General features: G+C 40.6%; 2 protein-coding genes across 6 annotated transcripts in view; one reads left to right on the top strand and one right to left on the bottom strand.

The window, feature by feature from the left end:
* Window positions 1–84: 84 nt before the first annotated feature.
* On the bottom strand, window positions 85–7439 carry gcfc2 (GC-rich sequence DNA-binding factor 2). 3 transcript variants are annotated; one of them, XM_061814362.1, is made up of 18 exons: window positions 7121–7439; window positions 6881–6982; window positions 6307–6489; window positions 5939–6208; window positions 5309–5412; window positions 4082–4230; window positions 3812–3995; window positions 3582–3705; window positions 3421–3457; window positions 2984–3078; window positions 2691–2890; window positions 2002–2146; window positions 1770–1891; window positions 1176–1252; window positions 1012–1078; window positions 786–932; window positions 573–700; window positions 85–434 (listed from the first exon to the last, which is right to left on the bottom strand). In XM_061814362.1, exons 1-18 carry the CDS (start codon window positions 7437–7439, stop codon window positions 302–304), a joined length of 2586 nt encoding a protein of 861 aa, XP_061670346.1. In that variant the 3' UTR covers window positions 85–301. The 3 variants fall into 3 exon arrangements, with proteins under 3 accessions (XP_061670346.1, XP_061670348.1, XP_061670347.1); XM_061814364.1 differs by having other exon boundaries at window positions 1218–1252; XM_061814363.1 differs by having other exon boundaries at window positions 3421–3451.
* Window positions 7331–17689, top strand: part of itsn2b (intersectin 2b) — a 37017-nt gene continuing 26658 nt past the window's right edge. The window contains exons 1-2 of one of the 3 annotated variants that reach the window (XM_061814359.1): window positions 7331–7469; window positions 8717–9024. The gene's annotated coding sequence lies outside the window, so the exon portion shown is untranslated. Of the gene's footprint in view, window positions 7470–7717; window positions 7849–8716; window positions 9025–17689 lie in introns of those variants that run through there. The other 2 variants (XM_061814360.1, XM_061814361.1) reach the window with 2 other exon arrangements.

The raw sequence follows: 17689 nt of genomic DNA, 5'->3' as shown, positions 1-17689 counted from the left end.
TTCCACTTGGTGCAGGATTGCCGTAGTATGGCACAAACTACTGTCATAAGTAGGAAATGTCGTGCCTCACAAAACAGACTTCAATAAAAAATAAATACAAATCTTTATTTATAAAACAGTCTCCTTTCTTATATAAGAAAGTGAGTTGCTTATGAAAATCAAATGATCACTGAGTTGTTTGAACATTTCCGACTCTTTGTCTTGGCAGTGATAAGCTTTCAATTTTTACCAATTTTGTTTCTCATGTCAGCAAATTCATTTGTAGATAATCCAGGCTGTGAGAACCTGCTACATCTGATATTCATTGTGTCTCCTGATTGAGCAGCTGATGAGAGTAGATCACATCCTCATAGTGGTATTTTTCCGCTATGCTCATGATGGAGTCGTGGCATCGGATTCTACTCAGAATTTTCAGCACTTCAATCAGTGCAAGCCTGAAAACAGGGAACAAGTTTGTATTACATCAATACATTCACAATGATTATTGTTAAACACACATCTCTGACATTGTCAATCATAAGCATTATCAGAAATTTTTAGACCGCTCCAATATCTTATTTAATTTACAATACCTTGTGTCTGGAGGTTGTTGTTTACAAATGCTGTGAGCTTTCTGAACAAGGTGGTTTTTGAAGGTCTGGAGCTGAGGCAAACATTCATTCTCTCCTCTGAACCAACTGGTTGGCAGGCTTTCGGCGATCTTGAAAGAGACACGACAGCGCAAATTCACAGTCGAAAATGTGGAAAACATGAGCTCTTCCAATTTCCCCATTTAGTATATCTACTTTTTTGCATGCAGGAAGGTCATTTTTTGACTCCTTTTGGCTGGAAAGGGTGATCGTCAGGTATCGGCAGAGCAGTTTGTCCAATATCAACTCCTTCAGTTCAGAATCGGGCAGCAGTGGATCCCATTTCCCCATGTTTCCTAACAGCTAAATCATACACACACAAACAAAAATTAACAAGACTCTTGAGAAATAATGAAAAATTTGTTGGAAGTATTCATCATACCTTAATGGCTATCCAGAACTGTTGGTTCCTAAAGCGACTCTGAGGAGACAAACTGTCCTCTAGGAGTCTAATGAAGCAAAAACGAAACAAAAGTCATCTTATCAACACATATGTTTTAAATAAAAGCATTGAAGGGAGCGCAAAGGAAAAAAAAAAAACCTGACTTTTTGGGGTAGAGCGGGATGAAGACATCTTCATCTACACACCTCCTGAGTCGGCCAATCACAGCCTTGATGAGTGTCTTTGGACATAAATGCAAATAATGACTGCAGGCCTGGGATATGAAGCACTACAAAATAACACTGCTCACAAAATGTTGGCAATATTCAACCTTCTCGTGAAATTTTAGGGAAAAACCTTTGAATGCACATTGCCAACATTTCAATGTTTCAGTACTTTTTGCAAAACACGCTGTTCTCTCTAAATTCTAATAGTTATTTGATCCATGAACCACTTAACTTCCTGGTTCAACTTTATCATTATCTTCATGTTTTGATATCATGACACCAAGGTTACACCTAAAAACTGATCAATTTTAAAATTAATTATAGGAAGAAATATATTGCTCCACTCGCGGCAATACCCGTTGGGAATTTTGTCCTTTCCACTCCTCGTTTGAAAACAGCCTGTTGTCCAAAAAAGATCAAAATCTTTGCTCACCTATTAAGGTTGCGGTACATTTTAGGATAATCTTGAAATTTCACCCCAAAGTTCAGTTTCACCAGTTTTAATGAGTGCAAGTTTCAAATCAATCTTACCGTGACCGGCTTACTCTGCTCTCCTTCAAAGATTGAGTAGTCCTCCCTCAGCTGATGACAAAGTCCAGTTAGACGGGCTGACTGATGGAGGGACATGGGGTCCCAAACCAGCTCCACAAAGGCTGAACCGAGAAGAGGGTGCATAGAAGTTGTAGATCAGGAGAAAGGAGAACCAATGACATTGTTCTAAAGTTAACAATAAACAGAGCATAGGAATGTGTGCTTGTTCTACCTGTTATCTTGGGTATGACGGTCCTTTCGATGACATTAGAAAGCATTTCTCTGTCCAAGTGATGTAACTCCTCATGACTGTGGCCATGACAGAAGCTCTCTACTGCAGTGAACCATGGGAGTTTTTCAAAGTCCATGCTGGTATCCTGACACACAAGACACACCAAGTCTCCCAAAAGCTACAACCGTAATTTCCAGCCCATAAACCGTGATTTTTTTCCACACGCTTTCAACCCTGCGCCTTCTGTGGTGATGCGGCTAATTTGTGCATCTTTTCTAATGGCCGCAAGGTGGCACTCGAGTGTTAAAGGTAAGCGTGAGACCGCTGGAATATATGTGCCGAGGAAGTGACATTTACCGGTCCAGCCCTGTTAGCGCTGCGCTAGCGTGTTACTGCCGTGTTTCAGTGATTTTTACCGGTATGTTTTTTTTTTTAACTGGCCCTGCTAGCGCGGCGTTAGCTTGGTGCTAGCGTTAACGTTAGCGCAGCGGCGCTAGCGTTAAACTCTTTGTGTACAGTCTTTTTGGTAAATATCTCGTGTGTCAATGTGGGCACTTGCGGCTTTTACACAGATTAGGTATATGTATGTACCAAATGGTATTTCCTTTACAAATGTACAGGGTGGTGGCTCTGTAGGCTGGGAATTATGGTCGTACCTTATGACATTGACATTGTGAACATATAAGCACCTTTAGAGGGTTCCATCCAAGCAGTTGATGCCTTATGATGGGGTTAAGCAACTTTGGCAGACAAAGAGAGATGTAGGCACTGTGGTAAGAGTCCGAATAGAAGCTTCTCCATTCCTCAAAGCGGGTCAAAATCATTTTGACATCATAAAAGTCGTCGTGAACGTCAGAAAAGATCCTCTGGGACTTCAGCAAGATGGCAGCTAGAGTAAAACCACAGCAGTTTTCATAAAAATGTGTGTGGAAAATATGTTTGAGTCTGTTATTAGTGAATACTAAGGAAATTTTTTCCATACCCATTTCCTTTTTCAGTTCTTCTTCCTCACTAGAAGGCTGTGTATCTTCTGGTATATCGCAGTCTTCCACAGTGTTATCCCCAGTGGCTGCCACACTGCAATATGAGAAGCATGTCAAACAATAATGCAGTTCAAGTTTGACTAACCTACAGAATTCCTCCCAAAACCAACAATACCTACAAGGCTCTCGGTATGTTACTCTGAAGGCTCTTGTAATATTTCTACTCTCAGATATTTCTAGACCTACTTTAACAGTTAAACGGGAAGAGGGGAAAAAAGCACAAATTGGTGCATTTGTAAATAGCTAACTTCAAATATGAGGAGTTCACCATATATTTTATATGTCACTAAAGTACCTTACCACAGTATTATGGCAAGAGAGGTTTGTAATCATTGTATGAGATTTATGTAGATAAATATAATGGATACTAACTTACCTCTGTGTCTTACCTCCATTGTTCGAGTTGTCTACAGCTGAGATGAAACACAAGGTAAAATAAAATGGATATGATGTCAAGTAACATTTTCATTTGGGGGTCAGTTGGTGCCCTTATGATCAGAAACAATGTAGATGGATGGCTTGACCTGCCCGACTCACAGCTGAGCTGCTGCAGGTGCTGGGCATGCTCCTGCATATTTTGTCGTCTCTGGGCACACAGCGCCTCCATCTGGCTAGAAAGTAGCGTGTGGAGCTCCAGCTCCAGTGAGTTAATTTCAACAATCTGGAGGCAAAGATAATAAACTGAAACGTGATGAAGACATCCCCTTTACATCTACATACCAACAGCTAGCATGTGCTTTTGCGAAACAAAGCAAATGGTGTTTTACCTTCTCCCGCAGACACTCCACCAAGTTGTGGGAAAAGATGGTCATGTCTCTGTAAAACTTCAGCTGTTTCTCTGAGGAGCTTTCCTCCAGAGACTCCACAGACGTTTTAGCACTCTCGGAATCTCCCTCCATCCGACTTAGCTCAGCACGCCGCACACTGTGCACTTCCTTCAGGGAGTCAAGCCTGCAGACAAACACGATCACTTGAAGCGCTTCCACCGCTTGGCAAAGTGGGCAGAATACATTTAAGAGATGGAACTGCAACCCTACTTTGACGCAATCCTCCTCTTAACCATTGAGACGGTGACTGAGGGAAGTGTCTTTGGGATCTTGAGCCCTGTTGATTTCTTTTGTCTTTGACGTTCATTGTGCTGGAAGCTGCTGCTGCTGTAGCTGCTTGACTCACTGCCAGACGGGCTCTGAGTGCAAAATGAAACACGGAGGAAGCGCAAGGGCAAGCACTATACCAGCTAAAAAACAGTGGTGCTTTGAGATATGAGTAACCGAACTTATCATTGGTGTCGCAGTGTGATAACGCTAATAAGCAATAGATATTTGAATACACATAGTGGGGAACATGAACAGAAAATATGCTTGATCCTCTGCGACGAGCACCTAATGTTAGTGGAGATTACAAAGGAGCTAAGACTGTCTTTATGTAGTGGATAGCTACTTGTCTGTATGATAAAAAAATGGCAAAAACTGCTGCATATACACACCTTTGACAATACATACACTATACAGACAACAAATTACGTTACGCAACAAATTATCTGGTAAACTACAGGGTGTTCCACAAAATATATACACACTTTAAATAATGATATTTATAAATTCTTTTACATGTTAAAAATTATTTTAATTATAATAAACATCAAGTTGACAATTCTTTAAAGTGTGTATACATTTTTTTGGGGACACCCTGTATATTTCTCTGCTGCTAATTAAACTAGGACACACACATTGTACTCATATCTCAGGGACATTTTGCTGACAATATAAATCAAACCTGACCATTGTTCTTTTTGCAAAATGCAAAATTGTGGTACCTTGACTGAGGAGTTTAATTAATCCACCAATTTCTTTGTTCCAGTATTTTATTAAATGATCTTAAGACTATAAAGAAATAAACTGTTTTTAAAAAGTGCAATGACTATTGTATTATTTATGTATTGGATGTGTGCCTTTAAGCGGCGTGGCCTACTGACAGCGGCCCATTGTAAGTGTTCTCATTCAAACATTTGACTCTTATCCCGCACAACAAATGCTTGAAAGGCATCAGCGACTGTCGCTCTCTCCTTGCACACAGTGACATATCTGATGAAGCTCACTTGTACCTCTAATTTAGGCCAAGTGACTCATACCTCAAAAAACATGCAAGGTGGGACACTCATTAGTCAAGCTATTGGTCTACATGTATTAGATCTCAATAGATTGTATAGGCATATGCAATGCTGTGGCAACAAGTCCCACTAAGGGGATGAGTAACTTCCTTACCAGTCTTCCAAGGCATCGCTTCACTCCCTTCCCAATTTGTGTCTCCTCCCAAAGCTCCTGCTCCTCTTCGTCACTCCCTGACAGACTGCCAACACTTGTTCCTCCTGACACACAACCAACATCACTTCAAGTACAACCATCCTAAACCTGCGCAAAACAGACCATACCCATATTGCACAGCCATTTAAATAGTAAATAATATTAATGAGATCAGCGCTTGTCTCCATTAGGGCCGCAGCTGAGCTGGAACCTATCCCAGCTGACTTAGGGTGAGAGGTGAATACACCCTGCACAAACGGACATATGACATCATGGGTCATGTTTATCAGGATATAAACAAGTTATTGAACTTGACTGCTGCATAATGTGTACATTCATTTAGATTAGATTTATTTTTAATGTTTTCATGCTAGAAAATTCCTGTTGTAAATTAAATGAATTGTATTGTATTCAATTGTAAACCACTCATGTTCTGCCTGTAATTCATATACTGTATATTATATTTTAATCACTCAGTCACCATCAGAATTATTTTATGCCAAATATCACAATCACTATCAGTCTCAAAAAAATTCCCATCGATCGCGCTCAACTACAAATAACACCACGATACATTTACATCTTCCATACCAAGTTCCTCAACGATCCTCTCCTTCACACTTTTTAATCCTGGGGCAAACTCAATTCTTTTCTCGTGATTATCTGGCTCGTCGTCGTCATCACCACCCTCAACTCTGTCTTCATCATCATCGTCCTCCATTTCCTCATTGTGGTAGCGCTCCGGCGTGCTACCGGATGAGGTGCGGCCACCTGTGTTTAGAGGGATGAACTCTTTCTGAGCTCGAATGTTGCACCGCTGCATCTTGGCTGCTTTAATCGCCTTGGCATTGGGGATCACAACTGTACACCAAATGAGAGATTGTAGCATGAATACAAACAATTAACAGGTAAGCTACAACATTTACCTGTCTGAGTTTTTCACAACGAAAACAGCCTACCTGGTTTAACAGCAGAGTAGCTGCATTTTGAGCTAGATGAAGAAGAACTGGCAACGTCCTTATCTTCATCCTCATCCTCATCATTCTCCACCTCATCATAATCACTTTGGTGAGAACTATGTGATGATGCTTGGCTGTCATCATCTTCCCTAGGAGAGCCAGATGAGAGGATACGCTCTGGTTCTGGGAAAAAAAAGAGAAACAAATAATAACAAATAATCACACGTACAAGTGTAAAATATTTGATCAGAGTAGTAACTCCCAACTACCAGTTCTGTGCCGCAACTGAGTGTGCAGCAAGATCTTATGTGTGCTGCAGGAAATTATATGATGTTGCCCTGCATTTGGCTGGCAACCAGTTCAGGGTGTACCCCCCCCCCTGCCCGTTGACAGCTGAGATAGGCTCCAGCACTCCCTGCAACCCATGTGAGGATAATCGGCTAAGAAATGGATGGATTACGTGATGTATGTGACTAGTCGACAATGACATGATATATGACTTGACATAAACTTTTGAAAAATCAGAAGCCAGGCAACCATTACGTTTAAACTTGGAACTGAAGAGTTAACTTACCATTGTTGTAGTTGTCTTTAACAGGCAGAGTTTCCTTTTTCCTTATTTGGAACAACACAGCTTTATCAGCCGACTTCCTTAGTTTAAACTCCGGTTCCAGAGCTGAAAGAACAAAAATGAGGGATAATATTTGGTGACTACCAACATTGACGTAGAAAGCTGCTCTAATGTTAGCCAACTAACTTGTAATCTGCGATAGGACCAACGTTTATTTCGTAAACGACGTTTGGACATATTTACATTCTTTGTCGTCAGAGAAACTGAGGACGGTGCTCGTTCTCGTCTTGTCATAATTGTCTTTCAGATTTTCGTCGGTGTCTATCGTCCGTTCGGATATCTCCACGTCCTCTCCGACAGCATCATCCACCTTTGATGGAGTCGCTTCCCGCTTCGAACTGCAAGATATCCCACGGGAGTGACCGACTCTGGACGGTTTACAGGCCAAAATCGCTGTTTTCTCTGATCCGGCTTCGTCCGATCGGTCCACCACTGTTTCCTCCTCATCACTAGACTCTTCTTTTCTCTGTCGAAAAACTCTCCTGGGCTTTTTTCTGAACATTTTGAAGCCCTCACCTGTGCATCTGAGTTTGTAAGTAGAAACAAATCGAGGTACGACGTCGAAAAGTCTTTACAGTTGTCGCAAAAGGACGGAAACGAGTCTGCCATATTATATGTGTCGTAGCACCCCCTTTAACTAAATAAGCGCATCATTTTCAAGTAATATTCATTCATTCGTTTGAAAAACAAACTGGGATAGCTGTTGATGCAAGTCAATAACATGAACTGCATAAAGCAACATCATAACAAGTACGAAAGTTAATGCTGTTGCCTCTCCATAATTTACAATACACACACATAAACCTGTCTCCAGACAGCAAAATATGCATGTCTACTGTGTCCTACAATTAACATTCATTGTCACAGTTTTTTTTAATCGGGCCAGCATCACACGACCCTTACGCAAACAGGTAAAGCAGGCGTTTTTTAAATTTTCATTTATTTTGGGGATAAGCAGTCAGACAGTGTACTCTATTTCTTGTGGCATTGCCTCATGCGTTATTGACCTGACTCGGCGCTTATATTTGTTTTAAATTAAATTTCTAAAACGTAAATGCATTTTAAATTTTTATACCCTAGTTGCGATGATATTTCTGTTTTGTTTTACCATCAAGTGGGTGCCTAACACTTTGATACGTTTATGGAAAAATAGAGAGGTTTCCAATTACGCCATCTTGTGTGTCATACGGGTCAGAGAACGCAGGTGATATGTAATGTTTTTTTTTCGATCGTGAATTTATCCGATTGGTCTCAGGGTGGTGACGTCATTGGAAACCTGTCCATACAGGTCAAAGTTCATTTGTATATATATATTTGTATATTAATGCCAAAAATGTCTCAGAGGGATTCACAGGCCCTTAGTTGACAAATATAAAAGTCCAACTCTTTTGACTTTTTTAGCTCTTAACGATATGAAATCTGGTTTATGATTAAAAAAAAATGGTACGCCATGATAAAGCCACAAGTGACCCCGTTACTTTGACACATTCAACATGGCGGCAACGTTTCCGTACAATTACTTGCAAGGCGGATTTTCTGTACGTTTGATTTCTGTGGTTGAAAGGAGTTGATATTTCTACATTTCCACAAGTTAAAAGCCTCAAATATATGGAACAGTAACGAATGAATAACGCATTAATATATTTCATTTTGTAATCTTTTAAACGGGAAATGAGTTCGTCTTGCCCGTTCTCAAAACACTACGTCATCAAGTCCACCTTTCTTACCGGTCCCCTTTTCTTTCTTCCTTGTGTCTCTCCTCCCACCACGGCCGAACAGACGTGAACAGCGCCGCGGAGCAACCACTCGGTCACAGCAGGCGAGACACTCAATTGCGGTCGTCAGCCATATTGGTGGTGTGACTGACTGACTCAACGAGCTGTCAGCAACAGGTCCTCCCGAGAAGGAGCAGCGAAGCTAGTAAAACAAAATTGGCAACACTTCAGGCTCTCCCTCTCGCTTTTCGTCGGACACCCAAAATCTTCAGCGAGGAAGTCTTCCAGTGGAGCAGGATATTAACTTAGAACGTCGCAAAACTCTGAAATAGCTCTTTTTCCCTCCCCGTGTGAGAAAGACAGCCACTGAAGGTAAGTTGAAAACATTTTGTTATACCTATTTAAAGTGTACGTTCTTGCTTTCAATTTACGTGTTTGCGTGTAGTGTTTTTTTTTTTTTCATTATTGTTAAAAAAAATGAAGCCTCAAAAAGCGGATTCGAGATGAAGATGATTCGACGTGAATGGGACGGCGAGCTAAGTCGTCGATATTCTAATAAAAGTGCTGCTTCACTGCATAGTTTACGTTACGAGTGTATCACTGGAGGCAGTTTTGCAAGTACAGTACGGCACAATTGAAACTAGTTGAGCAGGTTGGAGGCAGCACACGAGAGCGCTGAGAATGTGTGTGTGATTTGCACAACATCGAGGTAGAAGTTCATCTCGGTCAGTGTTTGGTGAAACTACTTGCTTTATAACTGCTTCTCAAACTTCTTAATAAATGGATGAATTAAACAACAACATGAGTGTGACCAACAATACAGTAGGATGGTAGGCCTAAAAAAAATAAATAAAAAGAGAGGTGTTCCTAAAAAGTACACACCCACTGTAACATGACGCATGTTTTGCACATTAAAACTGGGCCTAAAAATAGGAGGGGGTAAAACTACTTACTGATTCAGTTAAGATTTATAATTTTTTTTACCTGTGTACAGATTTTGGTAACAAGCTGTTTTTCAAGCTAAATGCAAGTATATTTTACTAAAATCCTGTTAAGGCAGATCGTGCACTGCTCTACAGGCTATTGCTCATCTGATTGTCTCATAGGGTGACTGTTATACTGGACATTATCCAAAAGTGGCACAATGTGGGCATCTCATAGTGTCTCTTGGAAGATGCATTTCTCTCTTAGATCATATATTTACAATATTGGATGGGTAAAATTATCCATCCATCCATTTTCTTTGGCCTTATCCTCACGAGAGTTGTGGGGAGTGCTGGAGCCTATCCCAGCTGCCAATGGACAGGAGGCAGGGGACACCCTGAACTGGTTACCAGCCAATCGCAGGGCACAAAGAGACAAACAGCCGCACTCACAATCACACCGAGGGGCAATTTAGAGTGTCCAATTAATGTTGCATGTTTTTGGGATGTGGCAGAAAACCAGAGTGCCCGGAAAAAACTCACGCACGCATGGGGAGAACATGCAAACTCCACATAGGTAGGCCCAGGATAGAATCCGGGGCCTCAGAACTGTGACGCCAACGCTTTACCAGCTGATCCACTGTGTCTCGTAGATCATATATTTACAATATCGCATGGATAAAATGAATTACTTCATTATGCCTTTGCATTGTATTGTTTTGATAGGATAGATCAGCGTGAGTGTGAATAGAATGAATCTATGCATGTCAGTGACATATAATGACAGGTGGAACAATTAAATGATCTTCCACTATAATGGCAGAATATATAATATATGTATGTATATGTTTAATTGTACGGTGAGTGCTTGAATCCACTTGTTTGCATTCATACAAAGGAATGAGGCATGTTCTCCTGAATATTAGCGTTATGTTCAACTTAACAGTTAACGTAGCATCCTAAGTCACTTTGTGAGTAAATTGAAACAGGTTCATCATCCATCCATCCATCCATCCATTGTCTGAGCTGCTTATCCTCCCAAGGGTCACTGGAGTGCTGGAGCCTATCCGAGCTATCTTCGCACAGGAGGCAGGGTACACCCTGAACTGGTTGCCAGTATGAGTTGCCTTAATGGCAGGGCACATATAAACAAACAACCATTCGCACTCACAATTAAAGCAGGTCTTTGGGATATGAGAGAAAACTGGAGTGCCTGGTGAAAACCCACGCAGGCACATGAAGAACATGCAAATTCCAAATGGGTGGGGCCTGAAATTTAACCCCGGTCTACAGAACTGTGAGGCTCGCGCTCTAACCAGTCACGCTCACAGGTTCATTATTTCGCTATAAATATTTTACATTTTGTGACCGTTTTTGATCACAACTGTTTTTTTCTTGGGTTGAATCAACACTGGCAATCTTTATTTTCCACTGCTACATCCAAAGACAACAGAATATGCTCATACCATGCAAACATCACTGCCTCAATAAGTGTCCCAACTTTTAAATGTACCCAATACAAAATAGTTGGATTTCCCCACTCCCGTCATGTCATGATCCAAGCCGCTTATCCTCACAAAGGTTGCGGGAAAGCTGGAGCCTGTCCCAGCCAAAAGGCAGATGACACGCTGAACTGGTCGCCAGTCAGTCAGAGAGCACATATCAACACCATCACTGAGCGGGAATCGATCCCATGCTGCCCGCACTAAAGGCTGGCGTGTGTACCACTACACCAACAGTGACTCCACTCCCGTCATATTAACCTGATATGTGGACAAATCAGGGCAAGGCAAAGAATCCAAATTCAGCAGGCAGAGTGTTGCTCTGCCTTGGCCAGCAGCAACAATTCAGCATGGTATTAAAGACTTAAAAATATTTCCTAAATTGGTTTTATTTCGTGCTATATTTTCACCTACAATGACCTGTGATTTCGTGACAGGAAAAGTGTGTTTCAATCATGTCTCAACGCTTTGGTGTTGACTCACTTGCTTTTAAGCACCTTTACCGATGAGCCAGAGCTTTAGGTACAGCTATATTAAAATACTAATTTCTAACTCTTAATGTTAGAGAAGTAGTCGTCAAACTGAATTTTTGTTATTGTGAATCAGTCAAACAAACTCTGTGTGGCCTTAGAATCTCCACTGTGGATCTTTTTTGTTTTTTAACTGAATCTCATTAGCACATGCAGGTGCACCTTTTATTAAAATGTCGTCATGATGATGAAATTTCTCTGTCAAAGTAAGTAACCGAGCAGGAGAAGCAGGAATGAGTGATTAAAGCAGTGGTTCCCAACAAGTGTGCCGTGAGTGCTTTTTCACATGCGCCTGTGGGAAATGATCAAACTTTAATTGCTTCCAAAAATTATTTCATTCGCAATAATTTTTTTTCATCCATTCATGGCATTGAGACATATTGACAAATTGAACAAATAAATGCTCTTCTATAAGATGGAAATATGTACAGTAACGGATCCACTTTTTAAAAAACTTGTAAAATAGCTCCAAAAAGTTTGGAAATCATTGGGGGGAAAAATGACAATGAGACAGACCTGGAGTCATTAACCAGAAATAATGTGCAGGGAGTTCGTGAGGTCAACATGCAACAATATGTATATCATTTCATGCATTCTTTGTGTTCCCTGGCCACTGAGGATCAGTACAATACATGCGAACAAATATACACAAAGCAGTCACAACTGCTCTGTAAGATTCAGTAATACTGGTATTTTTTTTCATAGGATAAATAACATGCCTCAGAATATTTTTAGATTGTTGTTGCTGCACTATTTGGGTTCAAATATCTGTTACTTAAAGCATTATTGCACTGCAATGTCAATGGAGGTTAAATTACCCATCTATGGCGTTGTGCGTTATCATTAATCTAGTAGACCTTTAAAGTTATGTAGTTTGGTCAAGCACACTGTGTATTTCTCTTTGTTTTATTATATAATATTAATTTCAGTTTTTCAGTAAATAAACTGGAAGTGCCAATAAATGACTTGAACCCAGTACCTAGCCTCTTTGTTGAAGAATTGTTTACTATCCGCCATACTGCTGGTTCTTGTGAAGTTATCTGTCGTTAGAGATGGCGTTCGTATCTCAAATCTTTGCTTGCAACTTTAGAGGGAAAAACAGATTTCCATGCGACAGCTCCTTTCTCACAGTTGGGTCACTCACAAATCAAGGTACCACGTAAATTCTGTGACAGACATATGGAAAAAGGAAGTGGGTGGATTTAATACCAAAAATGGTTGATTTTCTCATTTTCTAGTTAAGAATGAGCCCTTTTTGATCTACATCTGCAGAGTTTACGATGAAACGATGCACTGATTGTAATATCGCTTTCAGAATTCATTGCAGCTTTTGCAACGCATAATGTCTGTGCCAGGCAGGCTATTTATCCAACAGTTCAGTGTTTTGTATATCATTAGTGAGGCAGGTTTGGCCTTTTAAACAGGAACTGTAGTCAAGTTCATGTACTTGAGGTTTGACTTGCCAAGTCGGTCAACATGATAGTTGGCAAAGCCAGATGTCTCATAGTTGATTATTTAAAAAATGTCTGTACTGGCAACAGCAATGGAATCTCCAAGGTAGAACGATCTATTGAAGGTGCTCAAATTTATTTTGCATTTCACCAACTATTTACAATATGTAAATGAAAATCTTCTGAAACTGGCTTCATAAAAATTGCTTCAAAAACTTTACAGCGAGTGTTTTTAGTGTTATTCGAGTTTAGAAATAATTTTACTGCAGAATACTAAATAAAACTACAGGACAGTGAACCCCATTGTTTTCCGAGAAATTAAATTTGTTCCAGACCACAAAAATTGGTGAAAATCAAAAGTATGATAGTCCACATCATTAACTGATTTAATTCTTTTATTAAACACCAGCGTTTCTCAGCGCTCAATAAACAGCTGATATGTGCATGGTTTCTGTGACTCTCCTGTCACACGTGAGGAGATTGTAGGATGTAAGTTTACTATAAAAGCCATAAAGAAAGATTGGTTGAAAAATCTGCGACATAAGAAGCATTGTAGCAGGGGAACACTATACAATTACTTTATTGATACCTTCCTGATGATGGGCATCACACAAAAGTAAGTTTTCTTAAGTCTCTTAATTTTAAGCTCAAGAGAGCTTATAGTGTACATGTAATTCTTTGGGGGGAAAAATTCTGTCATGTTGTACTCGGCGGCCAAGAACAGAGACACTTTTCCTACTGGTGACCTCTTGCCATTTTTTTGTACAACTTTTGAGCTGTAGTTTTCGTTAACATTTTGGTTTGACATCAAACTGTACCAGTTAAGGAGGATCTGAATTTTGTATTTGTACAGTGTTATGGACATAATTGCTTGTGTGCTAAACTTTGAAGATTAGGCTTTTCACATATGGCTGAAGATTTCCATTTTGTACCGGTCTCATATCAATAGTATAGAAATAATAAACACTTAGCAATAGTATCATTGACATGAAGTCATTTATAACTTTGTCACAATATCAATAAAAATATATATACTACTTTTCCTTTTGGCTTGGCCCGTTAGGGGTCCCCATAGCGTGTTATCTTTTTCCATGGAAGCCCATCTCGTGCAGTTTATTCTTTAACACCCAGTGTCTTCATGTCCTCCATCACCACATCCATCAACCTTCTCTTTGGTCTTCCTCTCGCTCTTTTGCCTGGCAGCTCCATCCTCAGCACCCTTCCACCAATATACTCACTCTCACGCCTCTGAACATGTCCAAACCATCAAAGTCTGCTCTCTTTAACCTTGTCTCCAAAATATCCAACATCAACTGTCCCTCTAATGAGCTCCTTTCTAAAACGGTCCAACCTGCTCACTCCGAGCGAGAATCTCAGCATCTTAATTTCTGCTACCTCAAGCTCTGCTTCCTGTTGTTTCTTCAATGCCTCCGTCTCTAATCTGTACATCATCGCCGGCCTCACCACTGTTTTATAAACTTTGCCCTTCATCCTAGCGGAGACTCTTCTGTCACATAGAACACCAGACACCTTCCGCCAACTGTTTCATCCCGCTTGATTCCATTTCTTCACTTCCTTACCACATTCTCCATTGCTCTGTATTGTTGACCCCAAGTATTTGAAGTCATCCACCCTCACTATCGCTTCTCCCTGGAACTTCACTCTTCCTCTTCCGCCTCTCACATTCACACACATATATTCTGTTTTAATAATAAAATACCAATGTGCTTGCTTAAAAGTTTCTTTGTCTGTATATTCTCAGACATTTAGCAATCCACGATGGTTGAACCAAGGCAACTAGATAGACTTTGTTGAATTTCTTTTCTGGTTTTCCAACAATATTTAAAAATGACTTTGGCAATTATCCTATAAGGCCAACGGAATGTTGATCATATAAAAAAAGAATCCATAAACTTCATTCATTTTTTTTCTTTGGCTTTTTCTAAAGTAAAATACAAGTTCTAAGGTGGGCCAACATATCCAAGCATGGATACTGCCTTTCTAAGTAGGACAGCTTACTGCTATTTTTAACATACAGTAGCTTGTCTGCCATAGTCAAATGATGGGGAGTAATTCAATCAGATTGTGTGTAGAAGTGAGTTCCTTTACTGAACACTGTTTGAAATCCTTCAGTAAAATCACTCTATGTGGGCAGCTGATGCCTGGTCCAAAAAAAAGCACTTTTGAGTGAGTATTACATCGAGAATACTCTCCATGTTCCATCGGGCTGCTCTTTGTGCGCTCAACCACCCTCTCCTGCCCAGGCTACCTTGTGTCTGTTGCAGCAGCAACCAAACGGGAGAAATCATGTAACTGAGACTAATGGAGAAGACCTGACCCAAAAGAAGAGACGAGTGAAAGGGAGGAGAGTAACAGATGGCAGGCAGTAGATTAGTCTTGTTTTGATTTTCCATCCTTGTGGGCATCGATTGAATACAACCATTCTAACTCCAGCCTCATGCTGTGTTATGCTCGTTTTCCTCCCAAACAATGTTTTGACCATCTGTAATTGCATCTCTTAAAATAACTTGGGCTTTTTTGTCATGCTGTCTGATTCTGAACCCTTTCTCCTCGGACTGCTGTGTCACATCCACGCTTTCCCGCTGCCAAACTCCATGAAAGCTTCCTGTCAGCTGACCTCTGATGAGGAAATGCTAGTTTCTGATTGCCAGGAAGGAAGTGTTGAGTAGAAAATGCTGGAATGTGTTCCAATTTTTTCCTCCGACTGTCATTTGAGTCGGACAAGCTGGTGGTGACAGGTGTTCAGCGTGAAAGCTCCAGATACAATCAGGGTATTTATTCGGTACTGCGTAACCTTTTCCTTCCTAACTCTGATTTTGTCCACTAACACTCATAAACGTGCTTGTTTTGTGTTGTCTGCTTTTCTACAGTGCTGACGCTATTGCAGAAGTTATCCTTGTACTATAGTAGATCATTGCAACACTTACTGCAGATGCGGTTTCTCTGTTTTCATTAATGTAGAACTGTCATGTAAAAGTGTGTGCAAACTTCTGGAGTTACAGGATTTCACTGTGGAGTACTAATAAAAGTGGTGCCTTGATTTAAAAGATTAATTCGTTCTGGGACCATGCTCAAACATCTTGTATCTCAAAACATTGTTGACTATTGAAATGAATGGAAATACATTCCAGCATCGCATTGTGCTCCTTTTGGTGTGTTTATTGACCACCAAATATAGTATAATACAGACAGAAATGAAGAGGAGTTTCATAACTGAGTGTCTCCTTAGCTGTTGTAATTAGTTGCTCACAGAGTATAGATTCATATTTGCCTTTCAGTAGTTGAAGTAGGCGGCACGGTGGATCAGCTGGAAAGTGTGCGCCTCACAGTTCTGAGGTCCCAGGTTCAAGCGTTTGTGGAGTTTGCATGTTCTCCCCATGCCTGTGTGGGTTTTCTCCAGGCACTCCAGTTTCCTACCACATCCCAAAATCATGCAACATTAATTGCACACTCTAAATTGGCCCTAAGTATGCCCTGCGATTGGCTGGCAACCAGTTCAGGGTGTGCCATGGCTCCTGCCCATTGGCAGCAGGGATAGGCTCCAGCACACCCCGCGACCCTTGTGAGGATAAACGACTAAGAAAATGGATGGATGGAAGTAGCTGGCTATAAAGATTATAACATAGAATAAGGTCTTAGGGATTTTGCATTCTGTGTTAACATTAAGATGGCAAACCTTCCCAAGTCAGTGTTTTGTTTTTGTTGTTTTAAATATATGTGTAATTCTTTTTGTTTTGTGTTTAGTTTGACCGTAAACTTCAGATGAAATAAACAGCTTATTGGTTCATTTTTTAAAATTCACCCTCTGCCAAACTGCTGCTTGTTAAATTAGTTGAGTTCACTACCACTATCAAGGGGTCGTACCTCAAATATTAGCTCACAAGTCAAAGTAAAAAAAAAAAAGTCCGATTAGTGACTCGTAGCATGGAAAAACACACGGTCGGGTAGCTCTTAAATCAGCATACCACTGCACTCTTCATTGAAACCTCAATACAGTTGAGTTCACTCTGTGATGCTGCTGAAGCACCTACAGTATTCAGGTTTTAAAACTATTTTCCCATGGGAGAAAAAGGACTGATCAAACTCCCTTATAGAACACTTTAACTGTACCAGTAATAGTTTATTTTTTATGCTTTGCTGCTGTTGTCAGACATGAAGTTTTGTACGTTAGCTTTGAGAGAGACATTTATCCCAGACGCCTGCTTGGTGAGGTGTTCCAGGTACGTCCCACTGGTAGGAGAACCCTGGAAGTCCCAGGACACGCTGGAGGGATTACGTCTCTCTCTGCTGGCCTGAGAAGGCCTCGGAATCCCCTCCAAAAGACCTGGATTAAGTTGCTGCGGGGAGAGAAGTCTGGGTGTCCCTGCTAAAGCTACAGCCCCCGTGACCCGATCTCAAATAAGTGGTAGAAAATGGATGGCTTTATCCCAAAGATGTTTTAATGTTTCAAATTCTGAAATGTATGACCTCAACATCGTTTGAATTTAGCTGTTCCACGGTATCATTAGCACATTCTTATTTGCAGTACTCTTTGACAATTGGCTGATTTTAAACCTCTATATGTTGAGTCATGTTCATACAAAGCATGCAAACTAAGAATGAAGCGGGAA

Source organism: Syngnathoides biaculeatus, chromosome 3, assembly GCF_019802595.1.
Source record: "Syngnathoides biaculeatus isolate LvHL_M chromosome 3, ASM1980259v1, whole genome shotgun sequence".
NCBI lineage: Eukaryota > Metazoa > Chordata > Actinopteri > Syngnathiformes > Syngnathidae > Syngnathoides > Syngnathoides biaculeatus.
The sequence above is the reverse complement of the archived record's forward strand: the minus strand, read 5'-3'. Positions and strand labels throughout refer to the sequence as shown.